Here is a 19,641-nt window from a genome sequence, read left to right as displayed (position 1 = left end):
AAAACGTTCCTCCAAATATAGCGTATTTACTGCTGGGCAGTTGAAGAAAGTTTTTTGTTGTTGATAAAAGTACCTTGTTTTCTTAACTGATATAAAAGTAAAAGGTAAGTAGTAAGTAAGAAGTTCTGAGGTTTTAGTAAAAGGAGCAAAAAGTCGCCTGATCTCATGTTACATGTTTATCTACAAACATCCTAAGTTTAACTTGCAATTTATCCATAAAAAGAGAAATCCCAGGAGGGCTTTATTTTGCAACAAGCCGTTAGTAATTGTTTGTGGACTCGTGTTCACACTGACATTAAACTCAAACGCCTTTTAAAATGATCCTGTCAACAAGTCACAGATAAACCTAACATCGTGAATATAAGAGTCCTTTCTGTTACCTCTTGGTAAAATAATTTTACCTCAACTTCTGTCACCCATTAACAAACAGACGCAACCTTTGCTTAACATATTTATTACGGTTTCTGTAAGGAGAGATCATAGAAATCAACTTAAAATGATTTATACAAAGTCTGTTCTTTCATTTTTTTTAGATTTTTACATCAACCTTCATGTTCTCAACATAATGTTTATAATACGGATGTGTTTATAGTACTTTCAACATGTACTCACTTCAATACCATAATACCAATGCTTCACTGTGAGGCTAACGACTCACGGCAAGACAAATGGCTGTTTACTTCTACATCAGAAGATGCCACGACATCAATTAAACAACAAATAAACAAAATACATAAAACTTAAAAGGAAATCTGCCAATATTAAGTTATTCCTTACATTATTTATACATGTGTTATACAGTGAGAGCTAGTGTTAGTGCAGTAAAGTAAGTACGGGAAAGGAAGGAATTATGTTGATGGGACCGCTCCAAAGCCCCGCCCTCCACAGCCTCCTCACCAAAGTCAAAGCAGCTTATTCATCTACTTAACAAATCAGCCGACTTAAGGATTTATGATGAGTACATGTTTCAAATTGTCCAGCTCTGGATTTTGATGAACTTCTGAGATGGTTTTACTACAAAGAGCTTCTCTGGTTGTTGTCGGTGAGGTCGGGGTGAAGGGGGTGTTGCAGGGTTACATCGAGTGCTGAGGCAATACTTGGATGAAATCAGCTCATTTGCTAGCCCAGTAGATAATGACGGCGAGTATGATGAGCACAATGGAACAAACTATGGCAAGAATACACATCTTCTTCCTGGATTTTTGCTACAAGGAAGAAAGGAGAAAAAAGAGGGGGGGTTATTGTTAAGAATGTCACAAACTAGTGAAAGCAAAGGAAAAACCGGCTCACCTGGTAAATAGCGGCTCTCTGCAGCTGTTCTGCTCCCCGTTCTACATGAACCTCGGCGTTCTCCACATTGGCCTCAATACTGTCTGCAGTGCAAGAGGCATAGGAAGAGATTGGATGAGAAACGTATGGAAATAAAAGATTAAAGGTCTGATCTGTAATTACTTTGAACCAGAGGAGGGTGGTAACTAATTACATTTACTCAGTTACATCAGAAAAAAATGTTCTCTTGGTAAAAGTTGTACTTTACAGTAGTTTTTACTTTTACTTCAGTACATTTCCTGGTTGCTCAACCGACCATAACGTATTATTCATTGATCAGGTGAAAATAAACAGTTAATGGAAGTTCTATATCCTTTCTGAACAAAGAGGCGTACGTCCTAAAAAGATTGGTTTTAAAAGGTTATGTAGAAAAACAGTTCTTTGAAAAAGTATTTTTTTTCTGCCTGAATTTGCTGTTTTGTTTATTTCTTTATTTTCATTTTTTGTTTTTTTTTTACTAAAATAACAGATTCTGCACTTAACTGTCCATCTGGTTACATTGTGATGGCTTTACAAGGTTTATTAATTAAATTTTTAAGTGTTTTTTTTCTTATTGTTTATTGTAGGGGTGCCAGTTAGAAATCCATCCTGACAAGTACGATTTTTTCCATTTTTAAATTGTTCAAACGAGGGCATACACATCATGGCCAAAGGTAGCCCGTCTGCATTAGCCTGGGCTAACATTAGCCCAGGCTAATGCAGACAGCCCTCTGCTGCATTAGCCTGGGCTAATGTTAGCCCGTCTGCATTAGCCCTCTCTCTGCATAGCCGTGTGTGAAGTACAGCTGGCTCTGATGGGGATGTTTTTGTTTTATTTGGCAAAAATGTATTTGTGTTTATCTGACTGTGCTCATTATTATTGCCCCAATAAATGAAAAAAGTAAGAATTTATTATTATCTATAGACTATCAATAACAGGAGGTGAAATGCAGCTCCAGACGAGCCGGGCATGCGGTGATGTCATCAGTACGCTTCTGTTCCAATTGACCCGTATTTATGCTCCGTGCTCCCGTTTCCCCAAGTCCACACTTTCCTGTGTTCTTCTCAAGAACATACTTGTGAGGACACGAGTCTGTTCTCGCATTGTTGTGAGTTGAGTGTCTGCCAGCGGTACTCACCAATCATCTCTCCCTGGTCGTGAATCATTACTGCCAAGTCCTTAAAGATCTGGTTTACATCCATGATGTCAGACTAAAAAAAAAACAGCAAAGCAACGAGTCTCATATGTTAGCAGTCCTCATTCTAATTATTTTTAGCTGACACTTATTTCATAAAATAATTTATTATAGTGTTTGCTTTATAGGGTTTTCTGTGAAATACTTTGAGAATCAAACATTTTAGCTATGAATTATTTGGCGAGACCTTATTACTTTTGTAACATTAAAAATATATTGATGGCAAAAATAAAACTTAATGTAATAATAAGTAATTTTCTCTAATATGTAAAGAAATACATTTTAAAAGTTATTCCATAAGACATTCAGGAAAAACATATTTATTTAGATATAAATGAAACTTCGATCAATAATGCTGATACAGGCACTTACTTTTTTACTTTTCAACTTCTGAACATTACTTTTTAACTGTTCAAATAGCTTTTTAACTTTTTTTATTTTTCCACAACTTAATTTACAGTAGGTAACATAATATCCAAGACCAAAAAAGGGTAACTTGCCCTATAAAGAGTTATTAAGTCATCTGCAGGTTTTCCATCACATTCGCACCTAAGAAATGAAGAACTCACCTCAAGCTGTCTAATGTTGGTTTCTCTCTCCTTAATAAGCTCCAGGTCCTCCTCTGTAATGCCCACTTCTTCAGTCTGGGTGGTAATTGGACCGAGGTCCTCTTGGCTTTAATAAACAAATACAGCATAGAATAATGAACACCTGGAATAATAATGACTTCTAATCGTTGAACATACGCTCTGTAGGAGCATTACCATGTAAAAATCTTCAATGAGTGCAAAATATACCTTAAATTGCTATAAAATTATTAGTAGACCAACCAAAGCTTTGTTTCTGGTAAAATAGTAAAAACCTGTAGGTTTTAGAGAGTAAGTTTGTTTTGTGAAGTTTAAAGAAGTTAGCTGTTTTGGAGGAGAGTTGTTTAATTAGTTTAATCCTAAATGTGGACTGCATAATTGATTTTAGTTGGTCAAAGTTCAATAATTCAGTTTTACGATACCATATGGATTCTTTTATATATTAAATTGTATGAAATCCTTTCCATAAAATATGTTAAGTTAGGAGCCCTTTTATTTGTCTGCTTGGAGGAATTGAAGAGCGAATTATTTTCCCACCAGGCCGTCAGAGGTAATGATAATGAAATATTTGAGACAGAACATCGATTTAATTTCAATCTATAAAGTGAAAGATTTTAGCCGAAACCACTTGAAGATACAGTGTAGTCTATGCATTAGATAATGTGTATAAAAGCTCTGAGGTTCCATTCACACTAAGGTTGTAGTCTTTTATAAAGTTTTTAAGCTGATATCTGGAGACTTGCTGCACTGTAGTCAACAAAAATCCAGGCTGCTGCTCTAGCTGTGTGCTGGAAAAAGTGGGTCTGATGCGCGTTGGGAGGAGCTACCCTATCCTTTCTCAGCCTGTAACAATGGCAGCTATATTAGCTGTGATCAGCGGGTAAAAAGTAGTTTGAATCTATTTTAAAGTGAGAAAATCCACCTAAAAGTATCATCAGTGCAGTCAGTTCATCCAGATTACCATCCTGCCTTCAAATGTTATTTCTGTCGGAGCCGCTCAGACCACCGTACACCGGTGGTGCGCTGTCACTAGAAATCCCATTCAACAAAAAGCTTCTGGCCCAGTCGCCTCCTCGTGGTTTGCCGCAGCAGAGGCGACTGGCTGGAAGGGCTTTTTTTTTTTTTTTTTTTACTTAATCCTAACTGCAGACACCAGGATATAAAAGGTGAACATGCTTTGCCGGCAGATTTCGGCATTTTAAGTTAATGCTGTGCCATATGCATGATCATGGTAATTGGGAACCAGCGTCCGTATTTCATTTTGGCAGGATGACGAGAGGAGAACACGCAGCTGTGGTGAATATCAGCTGGGGGACTTCTGGAGCCCTGTTTGCCCAAGGGGACCCAGATCTCCAGAGTCATCAAGGATGGGTCATTGTGGTAACCTTTCAGAACCAAACTGCTGCAAAACAGACCTTTTGCAACACATTTCTCTCGAGTTTCAGAACTTATAGAGCCAGACAGGAGAGAAAGAGGACCCCTGCTGTGATCCACTGAGACAAAGAACCCCTGGTTGTTGCCCTGACTGCTGAGCTGCAGCTGGATGAAACTCAAGCCTTCTAAATGGACATTAAAAAAGGTTTGCAGGTCTGGCATGATTAGGGATAGAACAAACAATATGTCTCTCGATAATGTTGATCCTTTTATGTGCTTACTGATAAGTAAATACAAGCTAACAGGATGGACTCCATGCTACGCTATGCTATACAGAAACATGTTGAGCTGTTGTTGAAGCTTGGACAAGCTTTAATTCACTAAGGGTTTAAACACTGATATAACATTAGTGTTCATGTGTTCCTCAGATGCTCATTACATTTCCATTACCAAGTATGACCAAGAGTCATTTAGTGGAATCCTGATGTCTATTCCTTGCTAGCTATTTCAAAGAGGGTAAAAATCATTAACTAAATGTTTTTGGTTCTTGATTAAGCAAATCATTTAATAAAACATTATTTGGTCAAATAATGTTTATTCACCTCATGGATTTGCATTGTGAATTGGTCTGAAAACATTCCAATTTCTTTCAAATTAGTGAAAAGCTAATTTGATCATATCCCAAATTCTTCCAGATAAACTTTGGTTTCAAACACAGAATCCATCTTAAACTGTAATCTAGTTTTCAACCGTTTTCCCCTTCCTCTTTGTACATAGTAGTTAGTTTAGTTTAGTTTTACTAGACTTAGTTGAGTGTTAAACTGAAATATGTTTGACTTGGAGCTGAATTTTTGTTAATAAACTCTTATATTTTGAACTATTTCAGCTCATGTGAGATGAACAGAGCAAAGGCTTCACAGCAGGACTTGATGCTCAATCAAAACACAAAACAATATCAAAATCAGTTTTTGTTTAATCTTTAACTGATTATTATGCATGTTAACAATTAAATGTGAAAATTTTAGTTTGCACTTATGATTCTGTTCAATTATGGGAACATAAATTAGTGAATTTTCTGTTTTAAATAACTAAAATAAAAGAACAAAATACGTGTGGAAATGCTGTATATTACATGTACTTCCAGGAGAAGAACTTACTTATCAAAGGAGACAAGCTTTTCATCTCGAAAAGTATCTTCAGCCTGTAAGAAAAGTTTAAAGCAGCTATTTCAGGGGTAGGTCAACATAACTTATAATTATCGGATACTTCAACAGAAAATAAGCTGAAAAACAAAAATGAAGAGAAAATAAGGTTAAAGTTCACAAATATTTAAAGATTTCAAGCATTTTAATATTTTACTTTGACTTCATTTGTGATCGTGGTGAAGTCCTCTGGAAATCTTCAATAATTGTTGTTGATTGCAGATGTGTCTAGTAGTTCCCATTGATTTAGCTTGTAAAGCGGGGAGAATGGCGCTAGGCTTACCGCACCGTGACGTCACTGCTGGAAGTTGGCAGGAGGGAGGGGTTACTATATTTGGGCAAAAATGGCTGCTCCCAGACTCAGTGATCGCAGAGAAAATGATTGTTTTTATTTTTATTTTTTTACTGATTACTGATTTTAGGGATAGATAATGATCCATTGATGATTTCTTGCTGATCAGACTTTTCCTTTAAAGCCTTTGATGCTGGGACTATATGTTGGATGCATGTTACTATCAGTGGTGGACGAAGTATTTAAAGGATTGTAAAAAGTATTGATAATCGTAGTCAAATCTTACTCAACTAGAAGTAAAAGTTACTTGGTCAAACATCTACTCAAGATAAAGTATTAAAGTACTCAATTTTAAAAGTATTTAAGTATTCAAAAATATAAATCAAATTTCTAATATCAGTACATTTCTTTCCAATTTTCAGAGTAATTTTAAAGAACCTGTAACTTTCAGATACCACCTGATGTATTGATGCGTAGAACTGCCTGTTATAGATTCTACACCACCTGGAAAGAACTTCAGCATTAAAATGCAAAAACAAAAATATAAGGACATCTATTTTGGTCTTCATTTATTATTCAAAAACAGACCAAAGAGAAAACAGGCGAGTCTTGATTTTCCTCAAACTTTCACTGTAAAAGCTTTTACCACAAATAAACCACAACTTTAAAATTCATCCTTCTGAACAACTTGGTCACATGGCCACAACTAAAGCTTTGATATCATTTATAAACTATAAATAATATCTGCTCTGAGTTTCTCACATCTGTGGAATTAAATCTGTAAAACAATGAAGTCCAGGTTTAATTAAAGAGCTGCTATCTGCTATGATGAAACTGCATTTCAAGAAAGAAAAACAGCAACAGTGGATTAAAAAGCTACGCTGAGCCAAAAAGGAAGACAGTACAGCACAATAGAGTAATAAAGTACATGTACTTTGATCCACCACTGGTTACGATATGCAAATTAATGATAAGTGATTTTAATAGGGTGTAGATTGTTCTTGCAGCCCTGTAAAATGTGTTTAACTACTTCTGCGTCTCACTTACTGATAGGCGGGAACCAGCCCTCGCTCTCGCTATCGATTCCCTCTCCTTCTCTGCTGCGCGCCGCTGGACAGCTTGGAAGTTATTGAGAGCTGCAGAGAAGTCATTCATGAGCCGATCCCTCTGGATTTTCTGCTGCCTCTGGACGACAAAGGATCAACAAAATATTACATTTTTATCTGTTCCAGGGGATTTATGCTAATCAGATAAATACAAACAGAAAAAGAACTTTCATTTTGGATTGAAAATACATGTTGAAGTAGTTATTAATCTTGAGCCTCAATGAGATATGTTTATTTAAATTCTTGCAAAATGTTATTTTCAGCATTTAAAATTTGATCATTATACTTCCTGAACAGGAAAAGGGTTTATTCCTGCTAAGTACACAAAGTCTTCCTGAGCACGATGGAAGAAACATTGTTAATGAGATGCTCAAACTACATAAGGTCAGACTGCAAGAAAAGATGAACATATAAACCATTCAGGAGTCGAAATAAGTCGATTTTCTTTAATTATATCTAACAGCTGACATTTTTTGGTAGATGTATCACATTTTCCAGTTCATAAATGCATAAAACAATAAGACTTATCTCTAGAGATGATAAAAATCTGAAAAAGCTAAAGCATAAATTATTTGATGCGTTAAAATGGAGGATCTTTCTGCTCTCTTTTCTGCTGGAATCAAAATGACAGCAGTGACAAATCAAGTCCTTCAACTCCCCACGCTGCCACTTCCAGACGTTCTCTGAGGATTCTGCCATAGCTGGCCTCCTCACAGGTGGGGACGTGGACAGACAGAGGACTGTCAGCAGAACCACCTCCTGGTTAATGCAGGGAAAGCAAGGAGCTAGTGGTGGACTTCCGTAGAAGCAGATCCTCCTCACTGACATGGTGAACATCCAGGGAACAGACACTGAGATAGTGGACTCTAATTAGTACCTGGGTGTTCAGCTGAATAACAAACTGGAGTCACAACACTGAGGCTCTGTATAAGAAGGATCAGAGCAGATTCTTCCTGCTGAGGAGACTGAGGTCTTCTGGAGCGCTCCTAAACACCTTCTATGACTCTGTTGTGGCATCAGCCATCATCTATGGAGCCGTTTTTTGGAGTGGAGAAGCAGTGGCTTATCTGTAGCTGAGAGGAAGCAGCTGGATCAGCTGATCAGGAAGGCCAGCTCTGTGATTGAATGCCCTCAGGTGGTGGGAAACTAAAGGACCCCAACTATAATAACTTTCACTATAAAAGCTATTACCACAAATAAATATACATTCATGCTGATTTTTGCACAGTTTCTGTCTTAGTGAGTTAAATAACAAGCTGCTATTTTCACATATTCACTACTGTCAAAATGCCCACAGCTGTATATTGAATATTTATTCTCCAGATGCACAGTAGTTAAATTGTAAAAACGCTGTACACTACAGCAGCGGTCCCCAACCTTTTTTGCACCACGGACCGCTACATAACAGACAATATTTTCACGGACTGTTTTTTACTTGATCGTATTTAACCAACACCAAACGCCAACCCCCCCCACCCCCACCCCCACCATGTCCAGTCTGCTCTGTGGCTTTGTTTTGGTCGCTGTAACCGCAGAAAGATAGGATGTTATAGATAGGATGAGTCTGGAACTGAATTAACCTGTGTCAAGAGGCACAGATGAACCGACTGACGTAATTGGGAGAGAATACTGCAATTTTTTATATTTTTCAAAATAAAAAAAATGTATTTTTATTTATTCATTTTTTTTTTTTTTTGTGAGGCCCAGTACCAAATGACCCTCGGACCGGTACCGGCCCGGTGGTTGGGGACCGCTGCACTATAGTATTATATTCATTTATATTTTATATATATATATATATATATATACAGGTGCTGGTCATAAAATTAGAATATCATGAAAAAGTAGATTGATTTCAGTAATTCCATTTAAAAAGTGAAACTTGTATATTATATTCATACATTACATACAAACTCATATATTTCAGATGTTTATTTTGTTTAATTTTGATGATTACAAATGACAACAAATGAAAATCTCAAATTCATCATATCAGAAAATTAGAATATTACTGAAGACCAATAAAAACAAAGGATTTATAGAAATGTTGGCCAACTGAAAAGTATGAACATGAAAAGTATGAGCATGTACAGCACTCAGTATTTAGTTGGGCCTCCTTTGGCCTGTATTACTGCAGCAATGCGGCGTGGCATGGAGTCGATCAGTCTGTGGCACTGCTCAGGTGTTATGATAGCCCAGGTTGCTCTAATAGTGGCTTTTAGCTCTTCTGAATTGTTGGGTCTGGTGTATTGCATCTTCTTCTTCACAATACCCCATAGATTTTCTATGGGGTTAAGGTCAGGAGAGTTTGCTGGCCAATTAAGAACAGGGATACCATGGTCCTTCAACCAGGTACTGGTAGCTTTGGCACTGTGTGCAGGTGCCAAGTCCTGTTGGAAAATGAAATCTGCATCTCCAAAAAGTTGGTCAGCTGCAGGAAGCATGAAGTGCTCTAAAACTTCCTGGTATGTGGCTGCGTTGACCCTGGACCTCAGAAAACACAATGGACCAACACCAGCAGATGACATGGCACCCCAAACCATCACTGACTGTGGAAACTTTACACTGGACTTCAAGCAACGTGGATGAAGTGCCTCTCTTCTTTTCCTCCAGACTCTGGGACCTTGATTTCCAAAGGAAATGCAAAATTTACTTTCATCAGAGAACATGACTTTGGACCACTCACCAGCAGTCCAGTCCTGTTTCTCTTTAGCCCAGGCAAGACGCTTCTGACGCTGTCTGTGGTTCAAGAGTGGCTTGACACAAGGAATGCGACAGCAGAAACCCATGTCTTTCATACGTCTGTGTGTGGTGGTTCTTGAAGCACTCACTCCAGCTGCAGTCCACTCTTTGTGAATCTCCCCCACATTTTTGAAGGGGTTTTGTTTCACAATCCTCTCCAGGGTGCGGTTATCTCTCTTGCTTGTACACTTTTTTCGACCACATCTTTTCCTTCCCTTCGCCTCTCTATTAATGTGCTTGGACACTGAGCTCTGTGAACAGCCAGCCTCTTTAGCGATGACCTTTTGTGTCTTGCCCTCCTTGTGCAAGGTGTCGATGGTCGTCTTTTGGACAACTGTCAAGTCAGCAGTCTTCCCCATGATTGTGTAGCCTATAGAACTAGACTGAAAGACCATTTAAAGGCTTTTGCAGGTGGTTTGAGTTAATTAGCTGATTAGAGTGTGGCACCAGGGGCCATCAATTTTGAACCTTTTCACAATATTCTAATTTTCTGATATGATGAATTTGAGATTTTCATTTGTTGTCATTTGTAATCATCAAAATTAAACAAAATAAACATCTGAAATATATGAGTTTGTATGTAATGTATGAATATAATATACAAGTTTCACTTTTTAATGGAATTACTGAAATCAATCTACTTTTTCATGATATTCTAATTTTATGACCAGCACCTGTATATATATATTTTATTTATTTTTTTTGCTGCTTTAATGCCACCATTTCCCCATAGTGGAACAAAAAAGGGATTTTCTATTCTACTCCAGGGCTCGATGTTAACCATCGCCCGATCTCCCGGGGCAAGTAGTTTTTATTGTTTCGGAAAAAAATCGCAAAAAAAAAAAAAAAAAAATTATCACTCAAAATTAAATTAAAATCACCAACATTCGATGAAAACGACCCAGAAGCGTTGCCGGCACCATTTTTGTTGTTTTGTACACATTCTCGCATGATTTGAAAAAGCCGGTTGATTTTTTTCCACCTAGCGGGGATATTGATGTAGTTACCAAAACGACAACCAAGCTAGAAAATGCTATCATATGGCAGTCTTCTGTTCATTAAATTTTTTTCTCTCAGACATTGGAGAGGTGCATTTAAATGTTATAGAGCTAAACATGTTAGATTGGTGACCTGTTATGTTATTATTATTGTCTTGTTGCTGCATTTATTTTGTCAGGGAAAACTAATCCTGAGTCAGTTAAAAGTCAGGGAATTCTGAAATGATGTCAGACTGTGGAAACCCTGAATAAAATAACTATGTATAATGATTCTCTAGAAAAGTCACATTATATTAATAGTATTATCTTATATAAACCGTGACTCTAAAATAAAAGTTATTCATTTGTGACATTGATTTCTGTCTGTGATTTATCTTAAGTTTTTAACCCATCAAGTTTTTTTTTAACCTGTCAAGTTTTTTTTAGATTTTTAACATTACAATTTATATTTTTCCAAGCACACAACAGTTTAAAGCAAAGTTTAGTTTGAAAAGAATGTGCAGGAAGGATTGAAAAGCATGTTAACACGGTAATGTAGGCTTGAGTTCATTATCTGACGCATGCAGATACACACCAGGAACCTGGAAACTTAAAAAATACTGAATTACAAAAAACATTTAAAAAACAAACATGTTTCATTGATATATATATACAAAACTTTATATTAGGAACTATATTTATCAAACATAAATGTGAGATTCACAAAGGGCAAGTGGTAAAAATCCTTAACGTCAACCCCTGTATTCTATGCTATCCTATTCTATTTATTGTCGTAGACTTTGTTTTATGACTTGATTTGCATAATTTTACAAAGTGTGTACAATAGTTTAAAATTTTAATTCAAACGGAGAAACACATCTGCTTCTTGAAGCAGGAATCATAGAGTTAATACAGAAATGTGGGTTTGGTTCCGTTTTTGAAGCTCTGACTTCTGCATCATTATCTGGTCTTTCTGGGAACAATTGGATGTCATTAACATGAAGCAATAACAGGTGAAATAAACACAAACCGTCCACATCTCATGCAACATGTCCCTCGTTATCCTACTTTACAAAAAAGAAAAGTTGAAATCAGTGTTAAAGAAGCGCTTGACGTACGGGCAAATGCAACCTGGCACCTACTTGTTCTGAGGGTGATGATGGCAGAGGGACGGAGCCCAACTCTTTCAGGTGCTTGTTGGTTTCTTTAGCAAGCTGATTGGTGTAGTGCTGTATCTGCTGCCTGTGGAAACAGGAAGAGCTTCATTAAACATATGAGGTAGCAGCTCCACATAGTTTGCAAAATAAGGTGTATCTTTTCAATGCCCATCACCATGAATGGAAGCTGGCTAAAAGCTGGTCAGCGATGGTCTAATTAAATTAAGACTGAGATAAGGCCGAGACCGAGAAGGATGCCTTCTTCGCCTGACATTCCGCAGGCAACGAAATATAACCAATATAAACAAACATAAGTTCCTGACTGTTATATGCGCCACCATTTTTGTTTACATAATAGTAGGGCGTCTGGAGCCGAGGTATTGCATTGCACTGATTTTCTGCAGTATTTTTTGATACAACTTTTCTACTTCTGTTTTTTGCTGTAGTTTCTCAAAAGAAAAATGCATAACTACAGGTGCTGGTCATAAAATTAGAATATCATGAAAAAGTAGATTGATTTCAGTAATTCCATTTAAAAAGTGAAACTTGTATATTATATTCATACATTACATACAAACTCATATATTTCAGATGTTTATTTTGTTTAATTTTGATGATTACAAATGACAACAAATGAAAATCTCAAATTCATCATATCAGAAAATTAGAATATTGTGAAAAGGTTCAAAATTGATGGCCCCTGGTGCCACACTCTAATCAGCTAATTAACTCAAACCACCTGCAAAAGCCTTTAAATGGTCTTTCAGTCTAGTTCTATAGGCTACACAATCATGGGGAAGACTGCTGACTTGACAGTTGTCCAAAAGACGACCATCGACACCTTGCACAAGGAGGGCAAGACACAAAAGGTCATCGCTAAAGAGGCTGGCTGTTCACAGAGCTCAGTGTCCAAGCACATTAATAGAGAGGCGAAGGGAAGGAAAAGATGTGGTCGAAAAAAGTGTACAAGCAAGAGAGATAACCGCACCCTGGAGAGGATTGTGAAACAAAACCCCTTCAAAAATGTGGGGGAGATTCACAAAGAGTGGACTGCAGCTGGAGTGAGTGCTTCAAGAACCACCACACACAGACGTATGAAAGACATGGGTTTCTGCTGTCGCATTCCTTGTGTCAAGCCACTCTTGAACCACAGACAGCGTCAGAAGCGTCTTGCCTGGGCTAAAGAGAAACAGGACTGGACTGCTGGTGAGTGGTCCAAAGTCATGTTCTCTGATGAAAGTAAATTTTGCATTTCCTTTGGAAATCAAGGTCCCAGAGTCTGGAGGAAAAGAAGAGAGGCACTTCATCCACGTTGCTTGAAGTCCAGTGTAAAGTTTCCACAGTCAGTGATGGTTTGGGGTGCCATGTCATCTGCTGGTGTTGGTCCATTGTGTTTTCTGAGGTCCAGGGTCAACGCAGCCACATACCAGGAAGTTTTAGAGCACTTCATGCTTCCTGCAGCTGACCAACTTTTTGGAGATGCAGATTTCATTTTCCAACAGGACTTGGCACCTGCACACAGTGCCAAAGCTACCAGTACCTGGTTGAAGGACCATGGTATCCCTGTTCTTAATTGGCCAGCAAACTCTCCTGACCTTAACCCCATAGAAAATCTATGGGGTATTGTGAAGAAGAAGATGCAATACACCAGACCCAACAATTCAGAAGAGCTAAAAGCCACTATTAGAGCAACCTGGGCTATCATAACACCTGAGCAGTGCCACAGACTGATCGACTCCATGCCACGCCGCATTGCTGCAGTAATACAGGCCAAAGGAGGCCCAACTAAATACTGAGTGCTGTACATGCTCATACTTTTCATGTTCATACTTTTCAGTTGGCCAACATTTCTATAAATCCTTTGTTTTTATTGGTCTCAGTAATATTCTAATTTTCTGATATGATGAATTTGAGATTTTCATTTGTTGTCATTTGTAATCATCAAAATTAAACAAAATAAACATCTGAAATATATGAGTTTGTATGTAATGTATGAATATAATATACAAGTTTCACTTTTTAAATGGAATTACTGAAATCAATCTATTTTTTCATGATATTCTAATTTTATGACCAGCACCTGTATATTACAGCTTTAATTGATTTATTTCCATTTTGAAACATTGTCTAGTCTGTAAGGTGTGAAAAAAAAGAACCAATTAATCGAATCGTATCGTGGTGTATTCTTAAGTATGGAAAATAATCGAAACATTGGGTCAGGAAATCGATACTGAATCAAATCGCCATGATGGATGTGATTTACACCCCTAGTAAGAACCAAGCTCGCAGCAGTTAACTGATCCAAGCATTGGTCTGAACTCTGGACGAACCTGTTTCAGAGGGGGGGGGGGGGGGGGGTGCAAATGGTGCAAAAGACAGTAAAGCGTCACTGTTTTTTGGACAGCTTAAGGTGAAAAGAGGACAGTTACTGAAGAAAGGGGGTACGTACAGCCGATCTTGAAGTTCAGTGGTGTCCTGCCTGGTCCCCAACTGGTTCACCATGGTCTTGATCTGAGCGGCTATAAGAAAAACACAAGGCCAAGCTTAGTGAATAAAGGCAGAACTTATCAGTGTTTAACAGGATGGTAGTAAGTAGTTACATTTATTTCAGTACATTATAGAAAATGTTAGATGGAGTAGTTATGCTTTACCATAAGTTTTACATTAACTTAAGTAATATTCTAGAAACATTCTCAAACATTCTTAAATAAATGTTCTGTTTAATTATATCCAACTAATGTGAGCAATTTGGAGATCAGCTGAAAATACAGTAAATGGTAGATCTACAGCTGAAGGTTTTATCTTTTCCTAAATAAACATAAGCTGCTGCTAAGGTTGGTTTCTAAGTTTATATTGAGATAATATGTTACAAGTGTAATTTTTTTTGTTTTGTGTTTTTGAATGGTACTTTAACATCAGTTTTATTAGTTTGAATAAGCAGAGTTTGCATATAACTGTCTGACTTATTAAAAAAATTTAATCAGATGTAATAAGCCAACATTTTCTCAGTCTCAGCAGCCATTTTACCAAGTATTTTTCCTGGATGGTGACTTTTACATATTTGAGTCTTACTGGATTCAAAATTTGCAGGTAGTCTTCCCCCCTCTCATGCCTATAGACGCCAGAGGATGCTAGTTTAAAAGAATAGTCAGACCTATGTATGTGAGCCCATAATACAACAGATCTTTAACCCTGAACACACCTTGCACGAATTTTTTCCCATGTCACATTGACTGCGTGTAGAAAGGCTCTGACTAGACAGGGTTAGCAGATATATGCAGATTCTTTTCACCTCTGTCTCTGCACTATACACAAATTTCCCACATTTGACTGGAACAGATTAGGAAAAATTTAAAATAAAAAAAAAAAACCACCGACGGATTCTATAAAGCAAAGCTCCACTTAACGAGTCTGTGCAGCATCTAGAACCAGAACAGATAGAGAATGTTCATCTATTAAAAACATAATGAGATCTACGTCTATAGAGAAGAAAAACGCAGCGATTAACGCTGTGGGACGGTTTCTATGGTGACTGAGGCAGAGAGGTGATTCTCAGAGAGATCTGGGAAGTTGATCACAGTTTTCCTTTCTTTTTTTTTCATAAAGAGGTGCGAGAGATACGCTGCGCTCACCTGCTCTGTCTGTCCTTATTTTGTTTTTTTGTGAGGCTCAAAGAGGATCCTTTTTTATCCTTTTTCTGTCCTGCTTTCCCGATTAAAGTTTGCTATCTTAATGTTTCATTCATTGTTTTTGCTCCAGTCTGTCCTGCTTACTATAAACGCGATGTGTGACTCCAAACTGACTCTTTCCCCATGAGATTAACAGATATATTTTGTATTTTCCTCCAAAGCGGATGTGTTTCACTTTGTAATTGCGTCTCTTTTCCTGTCAGACCCATGAAATTGCTTGAAACACCACATGTTGGGAACCCTACCCAGAGGCTGTACTGTAGTTAGGTGAATGTGTTTGCGCAGAAGGTAGAGATACAAAGAGAGGCAGACGTCCCAACCTGTTCAACCCAATAAAAACAGACTATGATTAGGAACCCCCCTGGGAACCCCAGCACTGCTAGAGCAGAGAAGTAAGGGAACAGGGTTTATACAGGAATGAATAACTCTAATTTAATGCTTTTTAATGCTCTTAGAAATAATTTTAATGCCACCAACCAGTCGACAGGCTGCAGCCCCGAATTCCTCATTTTCCAACCACTTTTGTTGAAACTGGCATACATACGTCTTTGCGATCAAGCGGATGAAGTTCCACGCAAATATATCGTGATATAATATGTCTGACGAAATTGTTTTTGTACATTTTTTTTTTTTTTAAGAAAGCATTTTAAATGCCACAATAAACACATTTAACGAATTTTAATGCCAACTAAGGCCTTAATTTAAAAAATAACAATTTAACGACTTTTAATGATTTTTAATGACCCACGGAAACCCTGGGAAAACTTCAATGATATACACAAAGACCGTACGGAAGAGGATTAGGGCCACTGGAAAAAAATAAAATAAAAAAGTGAGCTGATTTTTTAATTTTATTTCAGTTTAGTATGGGGATAAAAGTCAGAATTTTGACTTTTTTCTCAGAATTCTGACTTTAATCTCAGAATTCTGACTTTTTTCTCAGAATTCTGACTTTTTTCTCAGAATTCTGACTTTTTTCTCAGAATTCTGACTTTTCTCAGAATTTTGGATCTTAATGTAGATGGGCACCATGAAGGCATAGATGTGGGAGCACTCAGCTTCACTGACAAAGATGTGAGTTGTTTGGGAGGAACAGGAACACATTGGTGGGAAATGATGGAATTAGGCGACTTTTTACGTGCCCGAGGGGTCCCCTCATTAATGGAGGAGCAGAAGGTGATCAAAACAAGAGAGCTAGTCTCTAAAACAGACATTGATACGGCTTGATGCTAACATGTTTGTTATCTGTCAGAATTCTGAGAAAAAAGTCAGAATTCTGACTTTTTTCCCATATTAAACTGAAATAAAATGTAAAAATCAGTTAACTTTTTTTTTTTTCAGTGGCCCTAATCCTCTTCTGTACAGAGATGGAGTTCTCCATATATCTACCTCAGAAAAACACCAACTTTACTGGAAATATAGTTTAGGCGATGTGTAACGGAATCTTCTGATTCTGAGTACAGTTGGTTCCAACAACAATCCCACAATAAATGAAAGAGAAAACTTAGCATGCTGCTAATCTGTAGTTCAATGTTAGTCCTCTCTGAATAGAATGTAATTAGTCAGTTCATTACAAACTTTCAGCCCTAAACAAAAGTTTGAGAACAGTTAAAAATCTTTTTTTTTTTAGGTTAGCAAACAACTGAGCCAAGCTTCAACAATAATCTTTACAGATACATTTTTCCAAGAAGGGGGAAAAAAACTGGTGCGAGAGGGAAGTCCCATTAGATTAGGGGTCCTACTGTGTGTCTTATGACACGCTGAGCTTAGCTGGTGATCAGGCCAGCTCTGAATTTGTTTTGCCGAGAGCCTTTCTCATATAAAATAACCAAGAAAACTCTAAACTCAAGTTTATCTTTTCTGCTTCAGTTATTAAGAGTTAAATCCACCGAAGCAGAAAACACCCAAAAAGTTTTGATGTTAAAAGATTTTCTGCATAACAGAAAGCACAGGGAAGCTCTCAGAGAACATTGTCTCATGATTAGTTACTGAGCACATGAGTAAAAACACAGCTTTGTTTGTCATGACAGCAAGGAGAGAAAAAATAAACCCCTCTTACTGTTCTGTGTGATCTTCTGGATGTTTGAGCTGCATGTCTGAATGAGAGAGTTGAAGTCTCTGAGGACAGGGCGGAACTCTGCTTTCCCGTAAGACATCTTTCCAGACTGGTAGTTTCCTCAAATGGAAGATAAACCTGCAAAAATAACAATAATAAAAACAATCAAAAGAATGTGGAGGTAACACAAGGTGCTACAAACCAGCTAGTATGACATATCCAGGATTAAGCCTCGGTAGATTACTAATCTATTCCTGTTATCATGCTGTCAGTCTCAGAGTTTAAAATTAAAAGTGTTTAATTCTGACAAACATTCAGTATCCTGCTATTACATGTAGCAATAACAAACAACCGCTAATACAGAAATTGGAACAAACGTCATGAATTAAAGGTGTAACGCGTTACACCGATCACCGTGTAACGCGTTTAGTCACCGTTAGCTGAGTGCTGTTGCGGAATGTTTCAGAAGGATGTTAGCTGTTAGCTGTTTAGCTAGCTGCTGATGACCCGTCACCTATCGGTTGTTTACGTTTAAGCGTCTAAATAGAAAAGACGCAAACACCTCTGCTTATAAATAAATAGTAATTACTACTTTAATAACAAACAGCAACAAACAGACTGCAATACTTGCTTATTTGACTGGTGAAAATGCGCATACGGGAGGAGATTTCTTTCGGTGAGGGTTATCGCTAAACTGTAGAAACATCTAAACACAGAGAAATACGCCCTCAACCAATCAGGAATCAGTAGCAAAACGTATCAACCAATCAGGTAACAGCAATAGGAGACCTCAACCAATCAAAATACAGTGTCCCGCCCACTACTGCCTCCAGTCCAATCGGCTAAACTGCCTAGCAGCTTCCTGGTTGATCATTTTCCCTTTTTTTGAAATACCTTTATTGAAAAGTTTTCCCGGTTATGTTTATGTCACGTACTCGCATTTACATCTGCCAAAATGCGATATAAAAAACAAAATGTAATTAAAAAAAACAACAAAAAAAGGTAAGCAGTAATGTGGCCTATGTATTGTGAATGCAGCCACAATTTTTAAAGAATTTCAAAGTAAGGCTTTCAAATGCTACATTAAGTGCAGTAAAGTGTCCGTTCCCAATAACTTACTAAACTATGCTTGAGAATAATAGATAGATGAGAAAAGATATTTAGTGAAACAAATTTTTAAATGTATTGTCATAACTTTTTTAGGATCAACTATTTCTATAGCATTTTACATATGTACAGTCAAAGGCGTAGGTTTGATTTCAACTTTGGTTGGGACACTGTTGGTCTTCAGTTTCATTGGTCTGATGTCATTGGTCCTTTACAAAAAATATGCATGATCTTTTTTTATGGTTAATGTGAGCATCAGGGCTTATTTTGTTTAAAGAGAACAGCAGCATTTCTTGCTACGTTAATACAAATCTTATAATCTCTACACGCACTAGATGCTGTTTATCAATGCTTAAAGCATCACTGGCTCTGATAAATGTGGAATAAGGACTTTTTTCCACTTTGAAAATGTTTGCATTTAAACTTACCTGCGCCTATTTAACCAAATTTAGTCTAAATATGCCTGTTATATTTGGATTTATCCTGTTTTTTTTTTTTTTTTTGAAGATATAAAATTGTGTAGAGGTAAACAGGGGTAAAACCCACTCTTATTTATTTTATCTAATATGTTCTCTCTGTATCTTGCAAAATAATACATTAAAGGGACAGCAAATAAATATTGTATTTACATGAGCACTGGAACTATACGAGGAACTGATACTGAGCATTTAAAATATTAACTTCACTATACAAGTTCTGCATCTGGGCTGTAGTTACTCTATGTCGCCCATTTCATGTATTTTATTGACGGCTGAAACAATTAATCATATTAATCGATTATTTAAATAATCGTCAACTAATTTAGTAATCAATTAATCATTAACTGGAGTATTGAGACTGTAAAACAT

At 37.1% G+C, this 19,641-nt stretch overlaps 1 protein-coding gene across 2 annotated transcripts; it reads right to left on the bottom strand.

The window, feature by feature from the left end:
• Window positions 1–438: 438 nt before the first annotated feature.
• Window positions 439–18,408, bottom strand: stx12 (syntaxin 12). Of its 2 annotated transcripts, none has more exons than XM_038304050.1 (10): window positions 18,314–18,408; window positions 17,690–17,824; window positions 14,391–14,460; window positions 11,927–12,026; window positions 7,007–7,144; window positions 5,623–5,666; window positions 3,074–3,179; window positions 2,448–2,520; window positions 1,291–1,373; window positions 439–1,205 (listed from the first exon to the last, which is right to left on the bottom strand). In XM_038304050.1, the coding sequence occupies exons 2-10, from the start codon at window positions 17,784–17,786 to the stop codon at window positions 1,113–1,115; spliced, it is 804 nt and encodes a 267-aa protein (XP_038159978.1). In that variant the 5' UTR covers window positions 17,787–17,824; window positions 18,314–18,408; the 3' UTR covers window positions 439–1,112. The 2 variants fall into 2 exon arrangements, with proteins under 2 accessions (XP_038159978.1, XP_038159979.1); XM_038304051.1 differs by having other exon boundaries at window positions 18,345–18,371.
• Between the last annotated feature and the right edge of the window lie 1,233 nt (window positions 18,409–19,641).

This window comes from Cyprinodon tularosa, unplaced genomic scaffold (assembly GCF_016077235.1).
Source record: "Cyprinodon tularosa strain WSP-4 unplaced genomic scaffold, ASM1607723v1 ctg524, whole genome shotgun sequence".
Classification (NCBI taxonomy): Eukaryota; Metazoa; Chordata; class Actinopteri; order Cyprinodontiformes; family Cyprinodontidae; genus Cyprinodon; species Cyprinodon tularosa.
Note: the sequence above shows the minus strand (reverse complement) of the source record. Positions and strands in the feature narration are given on the sequence as shown.